The sequence below is a fragment of the Neodiprion fabricii genome, chromosome 7 (genome assembly GCF_021155785.1).
Source record: "Neodiprion fabricii isolate iyNeoFabr1 chromosome 7, iyNeoFabr1.1, whole genome shotgun sequence".
NCBI lineage: Eukaryota > Metazoa > Arthropoda > Insecta > Hymenoptera > Diprionidae > Neodiprion > Neodiprion fabricii.
Window position 1 is genome coordinate 15,933,263 of NC_060245.1, and position 18,061 is coordinate 15,951,323.

General features: G+C 34.5%; 1 protein-coding gene and 1 long non-coding RNA gene across 3 annotated transcripts in view; both read left to right on the forward strand.

Moving 5' to 3' along the window:
* Positions 1-806: 806 nt before the first annotated feature.
* On the forward strand, positions 807-17,348 carry LOC124186210 (sodium channel protein Nach-like). Of its 2 annotated transcripts, XM_046577709.1 has the most exons (13): positions 807-945; positions 2,259-2,774; positions 4,122-4,264; positions 4,739-4,817; positions 5,135-5,230; positions 5,323-5,497; positions 7,100-7,245; positions 7,341-7,482; positions 8,099-8,381; positions 8,561-8,614; positions 10,403-10,607; positions 12,967-13,073; positions 16,642-17,348. In XM_046577709.1, the coding sequence occupies exons 2-13, from the start codon at positions 2,599-2,601 to the stop codon at positions 16,836-16,838; spliced, it is 1,803 nt and encodes a 600-aa protein (XP_046433665.1). In that variant the 5' UTR covers positions 807-945; positions 2,259-2,598; the 3' UTR covers positions 16,839-17,348. The 2 variants fall into 2 exon arrangements, with proteins under 2 accessions (XP_046433665.1, XP_046433667.1); XM_046577711.1 differs by lacking the exon at positions 4,739-4,817 and having other exon boundaries at positions 5,167-5,230.
* The window catches only part of LOC124186222, a 28,771-nt gene continuing 12,554 nt past the window's right edge, over positions 1,845-18,061 (forward strand). The window contains exons 1-2 of the long non-coding RNA XR_006871602.1: positions 1,845-1,858; positions 16,859-16,870. This is a non-coding gene — a long non-coding RNA (uncharacterized LOC124186222). The remainder of the gene's footprint in view (positions 1,859-16,858; positions 16,871-18,061) is intronic.

The following is an 18,061-nucleotide window of genomic DNA, read 5'->3' on the forward strand; positions in this document are numbered from 1 at the left end:
TTTTTTTGCAAATAAAACGCTATTTTCGCTTACTTATAATTAAACGTTAATGGTAGCAACGATATTTATAAAAAAAATGTTATAAAGTTGACAATACTAACATTAAAATCGTCAGAAAATCCATCTACCAGTAAAATTCTAGTTATTTTGTAGTTTTCTTTATTTTCATACGATCGATCGGAGTTTCACCGTGAATCTCTTCTCTTTCTAATTTCTCCTTCACAATTTCTCTTTCAAATTCTCTTTCCACGAGTTCGAACTGGTTTTCTGCGTACAGATACTATTTGAATATATTAAAGCAGTGTAAACCCAAAAACCAAACACAGTAAATTCTGAATTTTGAAAAATAAAAAAAAATCATATCGTGTAATATATACGGGTCAGCAAAAGATGGAAACCAGATATAGATTCGGTACATCAAAATCTTCATATCTATAATTCTTTTTTTTTTTTTTGAAGAAGCATTCAGACGCAGATCTGTGTTGTTATATCACACTTGATAAAGTAAACAACGTGTTTAAATTGTATCTTTTATTACGCCATGTTTTAGATTTTCAAAATTACTCATGGATCATTTTGGAGGTATGGTTCTCGACTCATTTAGGGTCAAAAGCATGCGAATCAAGAGGTGAGAAAACAGAAGGAAACAACAATATGCTATCGTTCGTCATTGGCGAACAAATTGAGCACCAATACTTAACCTGTGCAAACGGAGGTCATGCACGTCTGTTTGCCTCGATCAATGAATATGAAATATTATAGTCAGTAGATATATGTAGATACTTGTAATAGCAGCATGGAATAAAATATAGGGATAGGAAAACAGGAAACAAGGTGAATAAAAAAATTTAGTTTCAATCAGCTGCTCGTCAACGAACAACTCAGTGCGGCTAAATAGTTCTCGCGGGGAATCGTCGGAGTATTATGCATATCACAGCATAAAATGTACGTATAATATTTATGTTCTCAGAAAGCTTTCGCCACGGAATTACTCGCAAAAAATCATAAATTCTCGAATTTAATTCACCGAAGATAATCGCCGGGTCTGCAAAATACAATAGACGAGTGAACAGTGATTTTTAGTCACGTGTGAAACCTGCGATCTAGACTCCATTATTGGAAAAAAAAAAAACAGCCACATGTTTCACAGAATCGTAGGCCGTTTGTTTGTGTCGTTTATCGTCGCTGGTCGCATGTTACAGATAAAAAATCAGATGGAAAATTCGACAGGAAATCCAAATCCAAATTATGGGTATACTAAATCCAATTATAGTACAATTTGTTTCGATCCCATATGAACGAATTTGTGTAGTCGATCAGATAGTGTTCTTTTTTTCTTTATCGTATTTATGTGCATATTTTGCATATTTTGTGACCTATCGTTGGTAGTACATGGAGTTAATAATCTTACGTACATATGTATAAAAAAAGTCTGATGCAAATCGTACATATGAGCTGTGGATTATCGCTTTGATAAATTGTAATGTGAAATGTAGATTCTTTGATGATCTTATTACAATAAGATCAGAACTAACATTATGTCTTTCCGGGTATGATGATACACATACCTACATTGTAAAATCTGAAATTATATGCAGGCAGGTGTAATCGAGTCTGACCCTGTACAATTGAATTGAACCGGATTTAAAACAGTATCTAGATATAGATTCGATGTTGTAAAATGGCCGTACAGGTATAACACGGTCTAGTCAGATGTAATTTCAGATCTGACCGTTTATAATTTTATGTGATGGTACATGATCGTATTTCACGACATTCCCTCGGGTGGTTATTGTATTTGATAGCTCACGAGTTGAGCAAAGTATTTTTTTTTTTTTTACCCCGACACTCTTTCTCTGTATTTGCATTATCAAAATTAATATGATCGTTGTTTTAAGACCAACCATTTTGGCAATTCAACGCAGAACTTGAGAAATTTGTGATCTTGTGATTTTGTCTGGTTGAAACGATCGGTTATCCTGCAAACGAAAAATAGCGTGAAGTATTTCAGAGTTATTCTACTTCGAGCTGTCGGTTTGTCGTGTCGAATTGATATCGCGCAAATAATTCACACGTTAATGCACGCCTTGTTGCAAAAATCACTTCGTCATTGTATTTAATGGTGAATTATTGGAAGGAAATACATCGAGGAGTTTGTACATTAAGCCTGTACAAGGTTTTGCTCACGGTCGTCGTCGTGGAACCCGAACCGGTCTTTACTTGTTAATGAATTTTTGATTCGTTGCGTTACGTTTCAGTCGCATGGTATATTCACACGGCATTGGTCTTCGGCTCGACTGTGCAAATGGAAGGCGAACACGTGGGACTAAAAGCGTAACCAGAGTAGAAGGTGGTGAGTAGTTCCGGTGGAATTTTTGGGCCAAGTATGAAATATTCAGAAGAGGAAACCCGGAGAACGGCAGAAAACAACCGGGAAACGTGGTTAGAGTTTTAGTGTTGAACTACGCGAAACGAGATTCTGTCTCCGCTGGATTTGAATTATCCAGGGATTACATCCCTCGGAGAAATTATCCTGCGGTTTCCAGTGACTTGAAGGACGTTGAATATTCGCATAACGGTCTCTTTGCCGCGGATAATATGCGGAGTGTAAGCGGAACGATCGATCCTCCAAAAATCAACGGCTGGATTCGTCCAAAAAGGCGTGGACAAGTCCGACATAGACCATTTGTTAAAAAGCTCAAACTCTACTGTGAAAATTCAAGCTTGAACGGCTGCAAGTATTTCACTGAACCGGGGCGACATTGGCTTGAGAGGTGAGATGATTAAAACGACGTTTACTTTTAGCGGGATAAATTTCGATCCGATTCAAAGAAATAAAGTTAAGGTAAATTGACTCACCGTGCGGCACTTATGCACCTTGGTTTCGTAACTATACGTGTATCGGTATTTGGCACCGTGTGAATTGTAATTAACCGATTTTGATTACAGATTACAGATTACGACACGTGCGTGGTTTGCAATTAAAGTCAAATGAAATACAAATTAATTTTGTATTTTTACAAAAATTGTATTCCATATATTTTGTAATCAAGAGAAAATAGAATGCAGATTACATTTGTATTTCGTAATCGGATAGTAATGAAATATAAGATACAGTTGCAATTAGGAATTGATTTTTGTGATAAATACGATAGTAAAATGAATTTCTAATTATTTTTTCAGTTTTTTGAAAATTGTATTCTATATTCTGTACTCGGGAGAAAATAGAGTTCAGATTACTTTTGTATTTCGTAATCGGATAGTAATGAAATATAAGATACAATTGCAATTAGGAATTGATTTTTGTGATAAAGACGACAGTAAAATGAATTACTAATTACTTTCTCACGTATTTGAAAATTGTATTCTGTATTTTGTACTTAAGAGAAAATAGAATGCAGATTACATTTGTATTTTGTAATCGGATAGAATTGAAATACAAGATATATTTGCAATTAGTAATTGATTTCTGTAACAATGACGATAGTAAAATAAATTACTAATTACTTTTTCAGTTTTTTCAAAATTGTATTCTATATTTTTTACCGGGAGAAAATAGAATGCAGATTACATTTGTATTTTGTAATCGGATGGAAACAAAATACAAGTTTCCGAACTATATGTGTATCACTATTTGGCACCGCGCGATTTGGAGTTAATTGCATTTTTATTACGGATTACAAATTACAACACGTGCATAATTTGTAATTGAAGTAAAATGAGCTAAAAATATTTTTTAATATTTAAAAAAAAAATTGTATTCCATATTTTCTTACTCAGACGAAAATTGTATGCAGATTACACTTGTTCTTTGTAATACTGAATTATTTTATCTCTCATTTCGCCGTAATTACAATGTAATTTATATTTCACTTGGAACTTAATTTATGCAAAATATAATTCATATTTTATTTCACTTCGATTATGATTTCAAAATGTAATTGGCATTTTCTTTTTTCCAATTACAAAATAGGAATGAATTTTCTATTTTACGACTACGTTCAATTGCAAATTATATACGTGATCTGTATTTTATTGTTATTTCAATTACAAATTGTAGTTGTTAGTACATGTCACAATTTTGCTCATCATTGCCTCTAATCTATGTTCAATTTTCCTAGAACAATTTGGGTCTTTCTTTACACCATGACGATTTGTGGGGCGGCTTACGTCGTCTTTGATGTATACGCCGATTACAAAAGGTCTCCAATTATAACAACCGAGGACAATGATCCGTATCCCACAAGTAACGTTGCATTTCCTGGTACGCACTTTATTTCACGCTCTGTTTCTACCATATTTTGTATGCTCGAAATCCGAGGAGCATAGTTTGTAATTATTATCATCTCTGTGATGCAACCATTGAATAAGAATTAACCGAAGCTCGGGTAAATTGTTCTTCTGACACCTTCAGCTATAAATGGTGTCGAATTAATTCTTTTGTCGAAGGACACTGACCATAAGGACAGTAATGGTCATTCACCATCATCTTTATGATCGTCATCGAAGTCGGCGCTTTATTTAGGTACAGGAAGAAAATAACTTTCTTCGATTGTTCCATTAATTAAATATATTACATATTTTTTATCAGGCTTTTTCAGGCTTTGTAAAAATGACAGTCATCCGAGGAAAAACAAGTTTTTAGATTATTACTGAATAAGTTAATATATCGTTACTTAAATTTTGGACACACAAGAAAAGTTTTTTTCACCCGATTCTTGAACGCCGACAATTTCAGAAATAATCGTGACATCATCTAAGGAAGATATTTTTCATACCTGCATGAGATCTGATGAAATTCGATGCCTCGTAAGCATGTGAGGAATTATCCTGATTTTTATGAAAAAATTCAAAACAAGTATTCTATTTTGTCAAAAAAGGCTTTTCTTCTTATAGCATTTGAATTTCTTTATTGCCGATACAATGCATTTTGTAACAAAATAGCTACCAAATATTCTTCATTGAAATGAACTTCTTTCTGGAAATGTTGGCATCGAATGTGAATCATCGGGTGACAAAATAGTTCTTAACGTATCTGAAACGCTCTATCATGACCTATAACGTTGGAATGTTTAATTTTTTTAGATCGGTAAACTGTGACCATTTACTTGTTCCTTTGTTTTTCATCATGAAGGACCGAAGGTAATGAAATTTGGAAATTTGCAGCGTTGGCCTTGTGTACTTTGAACCGAATTAGTTACAAATCTGCAAGCTCATTAGCCGAATCGATGTAAGAATATAATTCGTACCGTAACACACACGGAAAATTATCTCCCTGAATCCCGTCAAGTGAAAGCGTCGTAATCATTTTCTGCATTACAGTTTCAGAGCAAATATTTCAAACTCATCGTCAGAAGAGATTCTGGGGCTGCTCAGGTACTTGGGAAATTTGTACGATTACGACTACGTGTCATTTGAAAAACAGCATCAAGCTCTCCATAATATGCTCAAGGTTTTTTACAACGGGGAGTATGATCCCAATGAAATAATGAAAAATGTTAGTAGCTTCATGAAAATATACATTAGTGTAAGCTTTATCTATCTGTAGTGATTCTGAACAAAAGAAGGTTAATTTAGTATATTAAGGTTACGTAGTACTCCTACCTTTATCGACCGAGCAAACCGCCTATTTTTCTTCCTATATTAAATGAACAAACGAGCGAAAAGGGTTCAAATTTCGATGAGCGTTTGTTTGGCCGTGCGTTGAGCTGATTGTGAGAGCATCTTTCATTTACGTAATTATTGCAATTCCTAGTACAAAAACAGTCTGACGATGGCTCAAATTTATCCACGATTCTTGCCGCAATTGCTCAAAGGATCTCAGCTATGCACTTTTTGCCCTTAAAATGCGGGAAATGTGAGAATAGCAACACGTGTCAAAAAATCACACGTTTTTTTTAACGATTTTCGGGATAGCTGTGACTTTCTTGAATTTCGCTACAAAAGAGGGACACACCGTCAAAATTTGAACCCTTTCCGTTCGTTTGTTCATTTAATGTAGGCAGAGGAACGGTGAGATTGCTCGGTCGGTAAGGGTAGGCGTACTACATAATTCTGCTGTATAGCAATCAATTTGTTGTTGTTTTTACTTCATGTTTTGATACATAGAAATGAAAGTGCACGTCGTTAATTTATGAATTCGATCTTAGCCTCCGAACATAATTGGCAATTTTATTATATGTTTTGTTTTTGTAGCTAAAAATTGAACTTACAATTACTGCAAATTTTCGGCTAGTATAAAATAGTAAATTGCTTTACCATTTACAGCTGCCTTTAAACATTTCTCATAATTTTTGTTCTTCCATTTCGTGTTTTGATATTGTTACATTCAATTTAACTTATTCAATCAATGCGATTTTTATCGACAAGATAAGAAAGTATCAGTAAGAAAACATATTTTTTTGGTGCGATCGAACCCTTATTTTCGAATGATTTTCGTTACTCGGGGTGTTTTCGGGGTTGCTGATCACGAATCTGAAGTCAGAATTTGATAATTTCTAGATCCAAGATGGCGGAGCCAATATGGCGGACGTAAAACCGAAAAACTATCAAAATTCAATGAAACTTGTTACTCGAGGGTTTTTGGAGTTATAAGAATTAACAACGATCATTTGAAGTTGTAAATAAATTGTGATAAGGCTACGACATGGAAGTTTTAAAGGTGGGACGCTGAGAATCCCACCGTGACTGAAAGGGTTAAAATAACGACTCCGTTGATTTTTGTCTCGGGTTGTTGCTCATAATCAGATACAAAATTTCCGTGCCGTAACAGTTTAATATTCGTTTCGTTCATTAAAAATTCATCCATTTATGGAGCCATTCGTCAAATACGTTCACTTTTTTGGACGATTTTAGACCCCATAAAAAAATTGTCCGATGAGCTACTTTGTTAAGTTTCATATTTCCAGCTTCCTACCCTTTCTTAAAAATTCAAGTCATGCCGCGATGAGTTCCAGTGTCGAAGCATCCAATTGGAAATAGGACAATGAGAAAAAAATCGCACAACTTACGAAGCAGGACTTCCTGTTTGTTGCAGGACTGCAAATCAATCGTTTCATTGTCGGACGTAATTTTGCGCATGTTTTGTTTGTTTCACCAGTTAACGCCGAAGTGTCACGAGGTTATTTTGGGCTGTACTTACCGAGGGAAGCAGAGGCCGTGTACGAATCTTTTTACTTTTCGAAAAACCCAGGACGGCTACTGCTGCACATTCAATTACGTTCGTCAGAATGACGAGTTTATACCGTGAGATATTATATTATATATTGTGAACTAATTGCACATTGACTCGTTTCTGATGCATGCAGTTATTTCAGTTAATACCAAACTCTTAAAATTAGGGCATCTGATTACAACAAAACCGAATATCAAAGCAAAGTTTTACGAGCGATAGCACCTGGAGTTGCTACTGGTCTAACTATTTTGATCGAACCATTGCTTGACGATTACTACTACACAATACCACCAGGTAAAGGTTGGAAGGTTAGTGTTGGGCATTGTCCTATTACAATTTGTAATTACATACAATAATTATATTTCAATTTAATCTGCATGTTAATTAAAATTACATGGGTGATTTGTAATTGGGGCAAAAAAAAAAAAATCAAAATTACTTACCAATGTTGTATTGAGGTTGAAGTAAGATGACGGAAAAAATTGTAATGAGTTAAATACAAATTGTGTTTGTTCCTTGCAATCGGAAGTGCATATGGTAAAAATTGTGTTTGTAATTTTTGAGGGATATGAAAAATCTGTATCTGCTAAAAAATCCGTTCAAGCCCTAAATAAGGATCACCCTATTATATACCTATCGGTGTACTGTATTTTGTATTGCATTTAAGCCACGTAGAAATGTGATTTGTATTTTATGCATTTCCTATAATTTTCGAATGATAAAATTTTTCGCCCATTACCATAAAAGCTGTAAGTTTCAATTTCAGCGCTAATCCTTAGTATTCACAATATAATCATAAAAACGCGGCTCCATAAACACTGATCACTGAAATTCAGTAGATTCACAGTAATTCGTTGACTTTAATTTTCTCCATTTATTGAGTCACCAAATATTTACGATTCACGTACATTTTTTTGTCCTTAGATAATTATATTCAATGCAGAAGATTATCCTGATAATCCAAGTGGCGGGGTAATTGAACAAATGATATCCCCGTCAACTGAAACGTATTTAAGGCTAGAAGCGATAGTGTTTTTTACACCTGATGAAATAATCAGTTATCCTGTACGAAAGCGGAAATGCATATTTAATACGGAGCTGCAAAAATTATTCACCGGATACACGTACAGCGATTGTATCGTAAACTGTCGCGTTGACGATATATGGGAGACGTGTAATTGCCTGCCCTTTTTTTTCCCTAAGAGAGGTGAGTGTAGATTGATATTTGTAAAAAAGCTTTGTGCTTTAACGTTCTACTTTTTCAACAAATAAAAAAATTGCTAATAAATAGGTGTACAAAGAGGAAGATAGAATATAATTTTAAGACCAATTGTAGACACTGCAGGAAATTGTGATTGATTGTTTACACGCGATTTCGATTTACAGATGGTCGTAGAACCTGTGATATGACTGACCTTCCGTGTTTGAACAGCAATAAATGTAAGCCTGAACAATTATGATTGTCTAGAACCTACAATTTCGTTCGTTGTAGCTGTGAATCATATGAAACGTATACTAGAACGGAAAATTCACCAGCAATAGTCCTTGTGATTCGGTTCCAAAGTTTGTAGATTTGTTAGAGGATCAATGAAAATGAAAATAAGTGCCTTATATTCTGGAAATTAAGGGTAAAAAAAAATGAAAATTGAAAATCTGCCAGGCATTTCTTTTGGGAGTTTCTAATCGTGTAAGATTTGAACGCAAAATTCACTTTTTGACGGTTCTTACGATGCTGATTTTTGTTTATGAACATTTTTTTACTCCTAAAACTATTCCTTACACATTTTAACTAAGTAAACCTTGAAAATGATTTATATCGCGTCGATCTGAAGAGTGAAAATTTTGAAAAAAACCCCAATAGAGATATCTTCTTTCATAAATCACGAGAGTAACCTTCAATTTAAGATTATTTGCAAAACAAAATAAAAATTATGAAAATTGGTAAACAATATGTACTTGAAGTCCGTTTTTTATTTTCACTTTCAAAAAAAAAAAAAAAATAAAAAAGAAATCATTTCACCAAAATTCCCTAGATGCCGTCGATAAGTAGAATTTCTTTTTTTTTAATAAAGAAATTACTTCACAAAAATTCCCCAGATGCCGTCGATAAGTAGAAGTTCTTTTTTCTTAATTTGTTGATCCGACTCCATTTTCGACATACGAAAACATAATTCGATGTAGAATTTTCCGCTCTACACAACGGTCAAGTCATTTTTCATTTATCTATAGCAGTTTTCGAGGAAAAAGCCAAAAACGTTGAATTTTGTTGTTTTCTTGAAATTCCGGTTATGCAGATCGAAAACGACTTCAGGTTTGAGTACATGAGGGTCGAAAACCCATGGAAACAAAAATGCAGCCAAATCCTGAATATTTTTAATTGGGCTGATTGGTAAGAATTTCAAAAAGAAATGACAATCTCCCCGCGTTATTTAGATGAAAAAACTTCGAATAGTGAGAGCAACTTTTCAACATTACATTTGAAACCCGGGAACAACTTTGAACATGTTGAGTTTTCAAAACATTAGTAGTAGGCATGTGTTTTCTCTACTGAATATTTCTCAAACCGTCCTACAGTCACGAAGTAACAATCTTTTGGTAATAGTGCATCGTTGCATTAACGGTACGCACTTCAACCTGATATACTATCTTTAGTATAATAATTCTAAAAAGACAAGAATCGGACACAATACCTTCAATCGCTAATTCCTATTTTAACTGGACTGGAAACATTACTTTCGAATAACTTAAATTTTCACACACGTACATAGTTTTCGGAACGGCAACCACATCAGGTTAATATCTGCACCAGCTTGCGTATAACAGAGTTCCTAATATATTTTTCTTTGCGAAACATTGTGCATAATACTCTATTCAATATCAGTGATTGGAGACTTGATTTTCTCCTCTCGAGACCAGCTTCCTCAAGGCAAGTGTAAGTATTGAGGAAAAGTTTCCCCATGCAGCGTAGTGTTTGTCAAAATTGTCCCGGGTCCATGAAGGGTCAAGGTGCCGATTGATGGGTCAATCGAACGAAACGAAGCGATTCATCCAAGTTATAGCCGTCAGAGGGAACGAAACCACTTTTCGATTTGGCCAAATTCTCGCATCCATCGATCCGAGGGAGAAAAATAGGCGTGTAGTCAGAGGGTCAAAAAGTTTCCCGTCAGGGCGCTACTTCTGGTTCTGCTCTCATGGCTTCGGTACTGAGCGAAACTTGCTCCATTTCAGCGAAATGGTGGGTCCTCTTTCCTCACGAAGTTCCTGACGACGAAACAAATCTCAACAGTGAAAGGTACTACGGACCGATGAAGTACGAGGCTGTCACAGGCATCGACTGCAGCGAATGTTATCCAGACTGTAACGATGTCCGTTACTTTGTTTCGAATAGTGTCACCAGCCTGCCCACAGAAGCGGATTTTCCCAACAACATTACGTAATTTAAACATTTCTATCTTTGGGAAAGTTCAACAATTTTGCCGGGAGTTTCCAAGTAAACATGGCAGTATCTTGGATTGCCTACCACTAAGGGGAACAAATATCGGTAAAACAGATCAATCGAGTCATAATAATTTTAACATGACCGCGGATCGCGATCACTGAATGCTTCGGCATAGGTTATAAACAACGAGACAACTGCTTGGCCAAATCCACACAAATTGGGAACACGGGCAGTTCTAGCTCACTCGCGAGAACTTTAAAGGCGCTAACTGCCGTTAACTCGGTAGGTCTGTATTACCGATATTTATTTCCCTTAGAGGTAGGCTACCCAACATACCGCGACGTTTACTTGGAAATACCCAGTGTAATTATAAGATGCTAAAATCTGAAAAGTTTTAAACCTTTAGCTCTTACGGTACAGGAGAAACGCTTCGATCAATTTTCAAATTTTGTACAAACTGAGTTTTACATGGCTCGAAGTTTCGACGTATCCTTATCACGAAAAAAATATGAACCAGCATGTGATCGATGTAAAACTGTCGGATTCTTTTGGTCACGGAATCAGTTCTAGGCCTAGTGCTCAGGAAAAGTCAAAAACACGTGTTTTCAGAGGAAAAAATTTTATGTTCTCCAGCTTCGGTCTTAAATTCAAGATTTTTATCGAAAGTTTGTATTTTTTTTTTTTTTTTTGTGAACAAATTTTCTTGTCAAAACTCGATTTCCGTTACGATCAAAGTTTTCTGGATACTATTTCTATTGATATTGGAAAACTTGGTGAGAAAAAATTGGCAGACAAAATTTGAAAAAAACCATTTGATGGGAAAATTTCAACCTATAGAACGGCTGCCTTAAAAAAGAATTCTGTTCATCGCGTGTGATCGCGCGAAATCGAAGGTTCACATTACAAATTTCAAACGGGTGAGGTAAGGATAGGACCATAACAGAAAAAATTCGTCGATCAATAAACAGGGAAAATGGAGCATGAAGCCAAGATTTGCAGCCTCAAAATCCTTTTTGATTCAACTTTCTACTTGCAATTTACGCAAAGTTACAACGTTTCAAATTCGAACCTCTTGTCAGCCAAAAATAGTAGGAGCTTAATTTTTATCACCAGTATATTTCGAAAGCTGTGCAGCGATGAGAAAAAGTTGCATACCAGGTTCTATAAAAATGCATAAAGGGTTCCAACGGAATTGAATTTTCAAAGAACTTGTGTGGTTTTCTTTGAAATATGAAATTCTCTGAAGATTAAGCAGACTGATGGTAGATCCCCACCGGGTACCGAATTAAGCACTTCGATATCACACTGGGTCAAATAGTCCCGTCGTTTGACTTTGGAAATAAATATCTGTAACTGATGAAGAAAGGGTAGAAATTGATCCTCTTCTTCCATCTACCAAACTCGGGTGTCAGAACGAATATGCTCATGTCATCCATCAATTTTGTAAAATAATATTAAAACTTGATAAAGTTTAAACTTTTTGAGTAGGACATTTCATTTTCCCAAAACTAATTATGGATCCTTATTCTAGAATGTTCGAAGTGTGTTCCGTATTTTTTTACTTGATGTCAGACTGCTAGTTTTCATGTAACAGCCTTCTGAAATCCGATGTGGATCAATTTGACCCAGTGTGACAATGAAGGATTAATTTCCATCCAAATTTTTTCAGAATTTCTTCCTTCGGAATTCTTAATAAAGGTTACAATCGATGATATGATACGTTGAAAACCCTACATTTTATAACCGAAAATATTCGAGATCTAATTTTGTCCTACTCTACGTAGACTAAATGTACATTCGCTTAGGCCAGACCGTCTGAATCAAAAATGATTGAAATCTGTTGTTTTTGAATCCAATTTCGATGTTTTGAGTTCGTGTTTTTCACTACAAAGATCTGCAAAGGTTCCCCGAATTTTTGTTTCTACAGATAGCTATCTCCGGAATGAAAAAAAAAAACAAAATACACAAGTAAAGTACAACAGATGTTCGACAACTGTTACATTTTTGAGGTACGATGTTACTCTAACGTAACATTTATCGCGTGTTTTTCAGTCCACTTGTGGGAAATTCATCAGTGAGAAAAATGAGTTTAAAAATATTAAAATCGGATGAAAAACACTTGAGTTTGACCATTTTAAGCCTTTTAATTGTAAAACCTTCTTTCGAATTTTTGATATGTTGCGTTGGGTTATAAAAATTTTTTCAACTTCATTTCCATCACAAATTAGGAATGTTGTTCAATTTGTGCGATTCATCCTTTTGGGATCCTTTGAAACACGTCAAGCCTTAGTTATTATCCTCTTTTTTCGTCCTCTTTCAGGCAGTCGATGCTATTACATTTCATGTCTTCTAGGAATAACAGTAACTCGTCAGATCGCAGCATCATCCACATATATTTTGGCGATGACTCTGTACCCAGATTGAAGCAGGACATCACATATTACTGGTACGAGCTGCTGAGTGAGTGAGCCTTTCCAGTTTTTTCCTCTCTTGCCACATTCGACACTAACAATAAGTACATCATAACAATCACGTACATTAAGCTTGTCAGGACTGCTCTAATCGATGATTTCATTTCATAAAGCAAACGAACGAATTAATCTCGCTTATCCCAAAAAACGACACGATTTTATCAGGAGACCGAAGACCTTTTTTCCGTCAACTCATCCTCCACGTTGAAAATCCACAAGCACTCGCTTTTATTGTAAATTAACAGACATGTACTTGGAATGTGATTCGAATCTTTTTTTATAAAGGTTGAGGATATTTATTCACGTAGAGTGTTCCCGTGAAATGAGTTTTTTTGCGTAAAATAATTGAACGGATCCATTTTTGATCAAAGTAAGGTATTATTACTGGTAATGACCATAAATGGAGGTGATTTTTTGGGTGATCACATGTTTTCTCGTAATTTCAACAATGTTTAAACCATTTAATTGTAACGATACCGGTTTTACTAGAATTTTCCGGTTACTTTAGAAATGAAATTTAATGTCTACTGGAACATTTATTCTATTTGATTGGTTCGCAACATTTTTCAGTCGAAGAAGGCGTCATATTATCACAATATTTCAAGTAATTTACCACCTATTTTTGGTATTTGCTCGCAAGATTAAAACTTGAAATAACAGTTACATGTATGTTTCTCAAATTAATTCAATAGAAAAAGTTTATCACGCTACTATAAAAAATGATAGAAAAATCATTCGTTAGAATCAATCACAGGATTACAATTTTGAAAAAAAAACTTGTAAAAAAAAAAAATTTTTCGATTTCGTTTCTGAAAGCCAGCTCGCAAGTAAAGGAGACTTGAAGACTGCAGAAAATATTCTTAAATTATTAGGTAATATAAAATCCGTGTCCCAGATAGTTCCAAGGTGCTCAGATTAATATACTCGTATTTGGACTCGGTGTTTGTATCGTTTCATGCTTAATATGCAATAACAGCTGCTTGAGCAAATCCAGGATTAGCTTACAGGCACATCGCTTATCACATCTTGCACGGATTGTTCGGAATATTCAGTCGAAATAGAATCATATTTCAATGCTATTCAATTGAAATCCGGATGCATCGACTTTCATCCCATGCGTAGAATTGCGGATGGATTAAGCTGCCACGTTGCTTCAATTGCAAGACGATCGATGTTGTCGAATAAAGTTTGAACTTCAAGACAGGCGAACCATTTACTTGGCAAGCAAATTAATGGTTTCAATTCGTTAGCATTGGTTTCAAGTGATTTTTATTGGCGTCTACCTAATCCAGTAATTTTCGCTGATTCCAAATGTTGTCCATGATTTCTTATAATTTCCAGTGATTTCCGGACAAGATAGAAATCACAAGAAATCACAAAATCACCGAAAATTACACGATGATACGGAAATCAATAGAATTTTTAAAAATTGAAACCATTTATCATTCACGGCAAAATTTACAACGATTTCTATAATTTCATGCAACGCTCCCACGAAATTTCTTCAACTTTCCAGTATTCGTAATGATTTCAGTTAACGCGATCAGTTCCTGGTGATTTCACTGTGAAAAATGATGCGTGTTAAATCAACAAAATATATTTTTTCAAGGTCACGTTTTTCCAACCTGCATCGTCGCCTCCGATTTAACTGAAACTTAAGTTCAATCAATAGATTCAAATTTCTCGACTCAAGCATATTACAATTCGGTGATAAAAATTTTTCGAACCGACACACAGAGCTTTTGATTCAACAAAATATCACGCTCGGATTAATCACGAAATAAGTGATATATTCGACTCGATGCTTTTTTTCTGACAATTTATTCCTGACATTGAAATAAATCAGTTCGAAATTCATCCCTCCGACTGAACATACATTTACTTTACAGATATATATAAATTCCGAAATGAATCAATCGAATACATCTCTCTTTTATTTTGTTTCGACAATTATCGTTGCATATTTTCACAAGATCTATTAACGTCATTTGGCAACAGCTTCTTATTATTGAGATAAACCGCGGCTTGTTAACTAATGGAGATAAAGTTGACAAAAATTCTGCGTGATTTGCGAACAATTAATAAGTAGTTTCGATGTCAGAAAGCATGTATGGAAAATATTAAATAACAATTGGTGGACTTGGACTGAAAATGATTTAGTCCATTCGATTATACGTACGATTCACGTCCATATTTCATTCGTGATACGATATTTTCAAAAAAAAAAAGATTTTGTTCAACGAACACAAGATTACTTTTTTCACCACCCGCAAAGAAGAGATCAAATAACGTAAAGTTGAGTCATTCAAGTTCCGTTGATTTATAGAATGTGATTTTTAAATTTTCTCAAACTTGTGACATTTTTGAGTCAATGACCGTTCATCCAAGACTCGAATCATCCGGCAATGATCATCGCCGTAATGATGATTTCGCCATCAATTCATTGCGATTACAAAGTGAATGGTATTCATATCCGATTGTGTCTCACGATTCGACAACGAATTATTTATTTTAAACGGGTATTCCGGACGTTATGTTTGTGAATTCGCCAATGATCATCGGAGATTTGAATTGAATCAGTACACAACTGGGTGTTCATAATAAATTACGATCGGCTGCTCCATCGGTAATTAAAATACCGAACACTGATCAATCGAGGTTATAAAATAGGGCGATTTGTCGCGGATGAAAATGAATTCATAATTCATCATCACCTTTTTGAATGCAAAGGTTCTTTGGTTAGAAAAGGAAATATCTTAAATATTGACAATATATTATCTGATTTTTAAATAACAAAGTCTCATTGCAGATTCGGTGTCGTTTGATCAGCGTGATGTAAGAATTCCATAGAAAATTTTTGCTAGTCCTTAAACTATTTTCTGACGTTAATAGTAAAACAACAACAACAAAAAAAAAAAAAAGAAAACACAAATCAGTTGAAAAGATGTAATAGTATAATCGTAAATGCTACATAATTAGAATGATTCTTCAACGAGTGGAATTAATGAATCGTCATTTCTCTATATTCGAGATATTCTAGATTATCAAATTATTGCGTAAGCGGTGATAAAAAGAGACGCGAATGTACGTAATTCATTCACATATATGTAGTGTCTACGCCAGGGTGTTTAAAAAAAATAAATAAAAAAAGAATTTGATCTATTTCGAAAAAAAACTATTTTTTCTAAGAATAACACAGGAAAAATAGTTTTTGATCATTCTGATTTTTATAATTAGCTTAATATTTTTGTAGAGAATTGAACGCCTTAGAAAAAAGGTCTCTTGTCATTTTATGGTCAATTTACTCTTTCAAAAGTATGTCTGGGATAAAAAATTATTTACGAACTATTTGGATAGATATTAAATTACTGTAAGTGAAAGAAAAAACAAAACACAACAAATTCTGAATTTTGAACAATAAGCGAAAAATCATATCATGCAATATACACGTGACAGCAGATATAAATTGGTCGTTCGACTTTATTGTTATTATTTTACGTTTTTTGTACGAACTGCCCTGTCGGCCAACCGTTTTTTTTTTTTTTTTATGCTTGAAGGTAACATCGGTGGAATTTGTGGTGTATTCATGGGATTCAGTCTGATAAGCATACTCGAGCTGATCTTCTTCCTCTTAGTTCCGGTATTACCGACGAAGAAGGAAAGTGGGAACAAAATTCAAGACGTCGCTCTCTATTGGGAAGAACTGGGCTCGATGAGGCGGTGGAGAAAACGAGCAGAAAAAAACTGCGGATAGATATGTACAATTAAATCCAGACACGATGCTTTGTGATTCTCAACTTTCGAGGGAATCGGAAAGTTTTCAACGAGCAAAGACGGGATAGAATTAAAACGGCGAATAATCACACCTACGTCAATTTTTCAAGCAAATTTATTTTGATCGCATTGATCGCTGGTTGACGTTAAAAAAAAAATATTAATCATCAAGAGAGGTATTAATAATGCGGGTGAATGAAATTGGCATTTTTTTTAACTCCCCTCACAAACTGTAGCTGAAATTTGTGAGAAAAGGGCAAGGATAAAAGAACGGCGACTAAAAATGAAAAAAAAAAAAAAAAAAATAACTTCAAACAATTCGGTTTAATTGTTGCTCAAGTATCTCAAATAATTGATTTTCATTCGCAGACGTCGGTTCAGTTTTTCTGAAATTTCGTTAAAAACTGATGGCGTTATCTCGCAGAATTTTGATACTTTTTTCTGTCCTAGTTTTCTGTGTTGATGGTGGATGCAACAAAATTTTTCAAACTCACGCATTGAGTCCAATTTTCGAATTTTTTACTCTTTTCGAATACGAACTCGCTGAAAATCTTTTATTCGGACGAGTTTGGGAATTGTAACTCTTTGAGAATTTCAACTTTAAATGAATTTTGCGTTAATTTTTGATTTTTCAAATTTGCACGTAAGGTAAATTTTTAGACGTCGTTTTTTTTTTTTTCTTATTTTTTTTTTTCAAGTATCGTACACACATTGTCACAGGATTTTGCCTAAACTCTCACCTCGGAGTGAGATGGCCTAAATCTTATATTGAAAAAGGGCTAATTTTTTTGTCACGATTATAAAAAATGATCGTTTCTCTTTCAAAGTGTAGCTATTGAAAAAATTCTGTGACGATTTGTCAGCATTTGCGAGTAGATTATGCCAGAAAAATCCGTACATTATGCTACAAATATGAAGTGAAAAACCTTGCAGGCAATGAATTTTCATCCATTTACACTCTGTCAAAATTGCACTCCGTGCGTCGCCCTCGTAAATTTAAACGATGATGTAACAAGCCAAATTTACTCTGGAATACCTCAGAAACGCGTAACTAGAATCTACTAAAATGTTTAAACATTTCCTTTGTGAAAGAAAAAAAAAAATAAATAAAAAAAAATCAACCGAAATTCCCGAAATGCCATCCTAGAGGAATTCACCAATTGCAAAATAAATGCCTGCAATATTCCACTCTGCTCAAGAAAT

Excerpts from the sequence above, each read along its gene's own strand:
- LOC124186210 (XM_046577709.1), top strand. The coding sequence starts at position 2,599 with ATGCGGAGTGTAAGCGGAACGATCGATCCTCCAAAAATCAACGGCTGG. Across the intron at positions 2,775-4,121 it reads GGGCGACATTGGCTTGAGAG|AACAATTTGGGTCTTTCTTT; the intron begins GTGAGATGATTA and ends CAATTTTCCTAG. Across the intron at positions 8,615-10,402 it reads GTGTTTGAACAGCAATAAAT|CGAAATGGTGGGTCCTCTTT; the intron begins GTAAGCCTGAAC and ends GCTCCATTTCAG.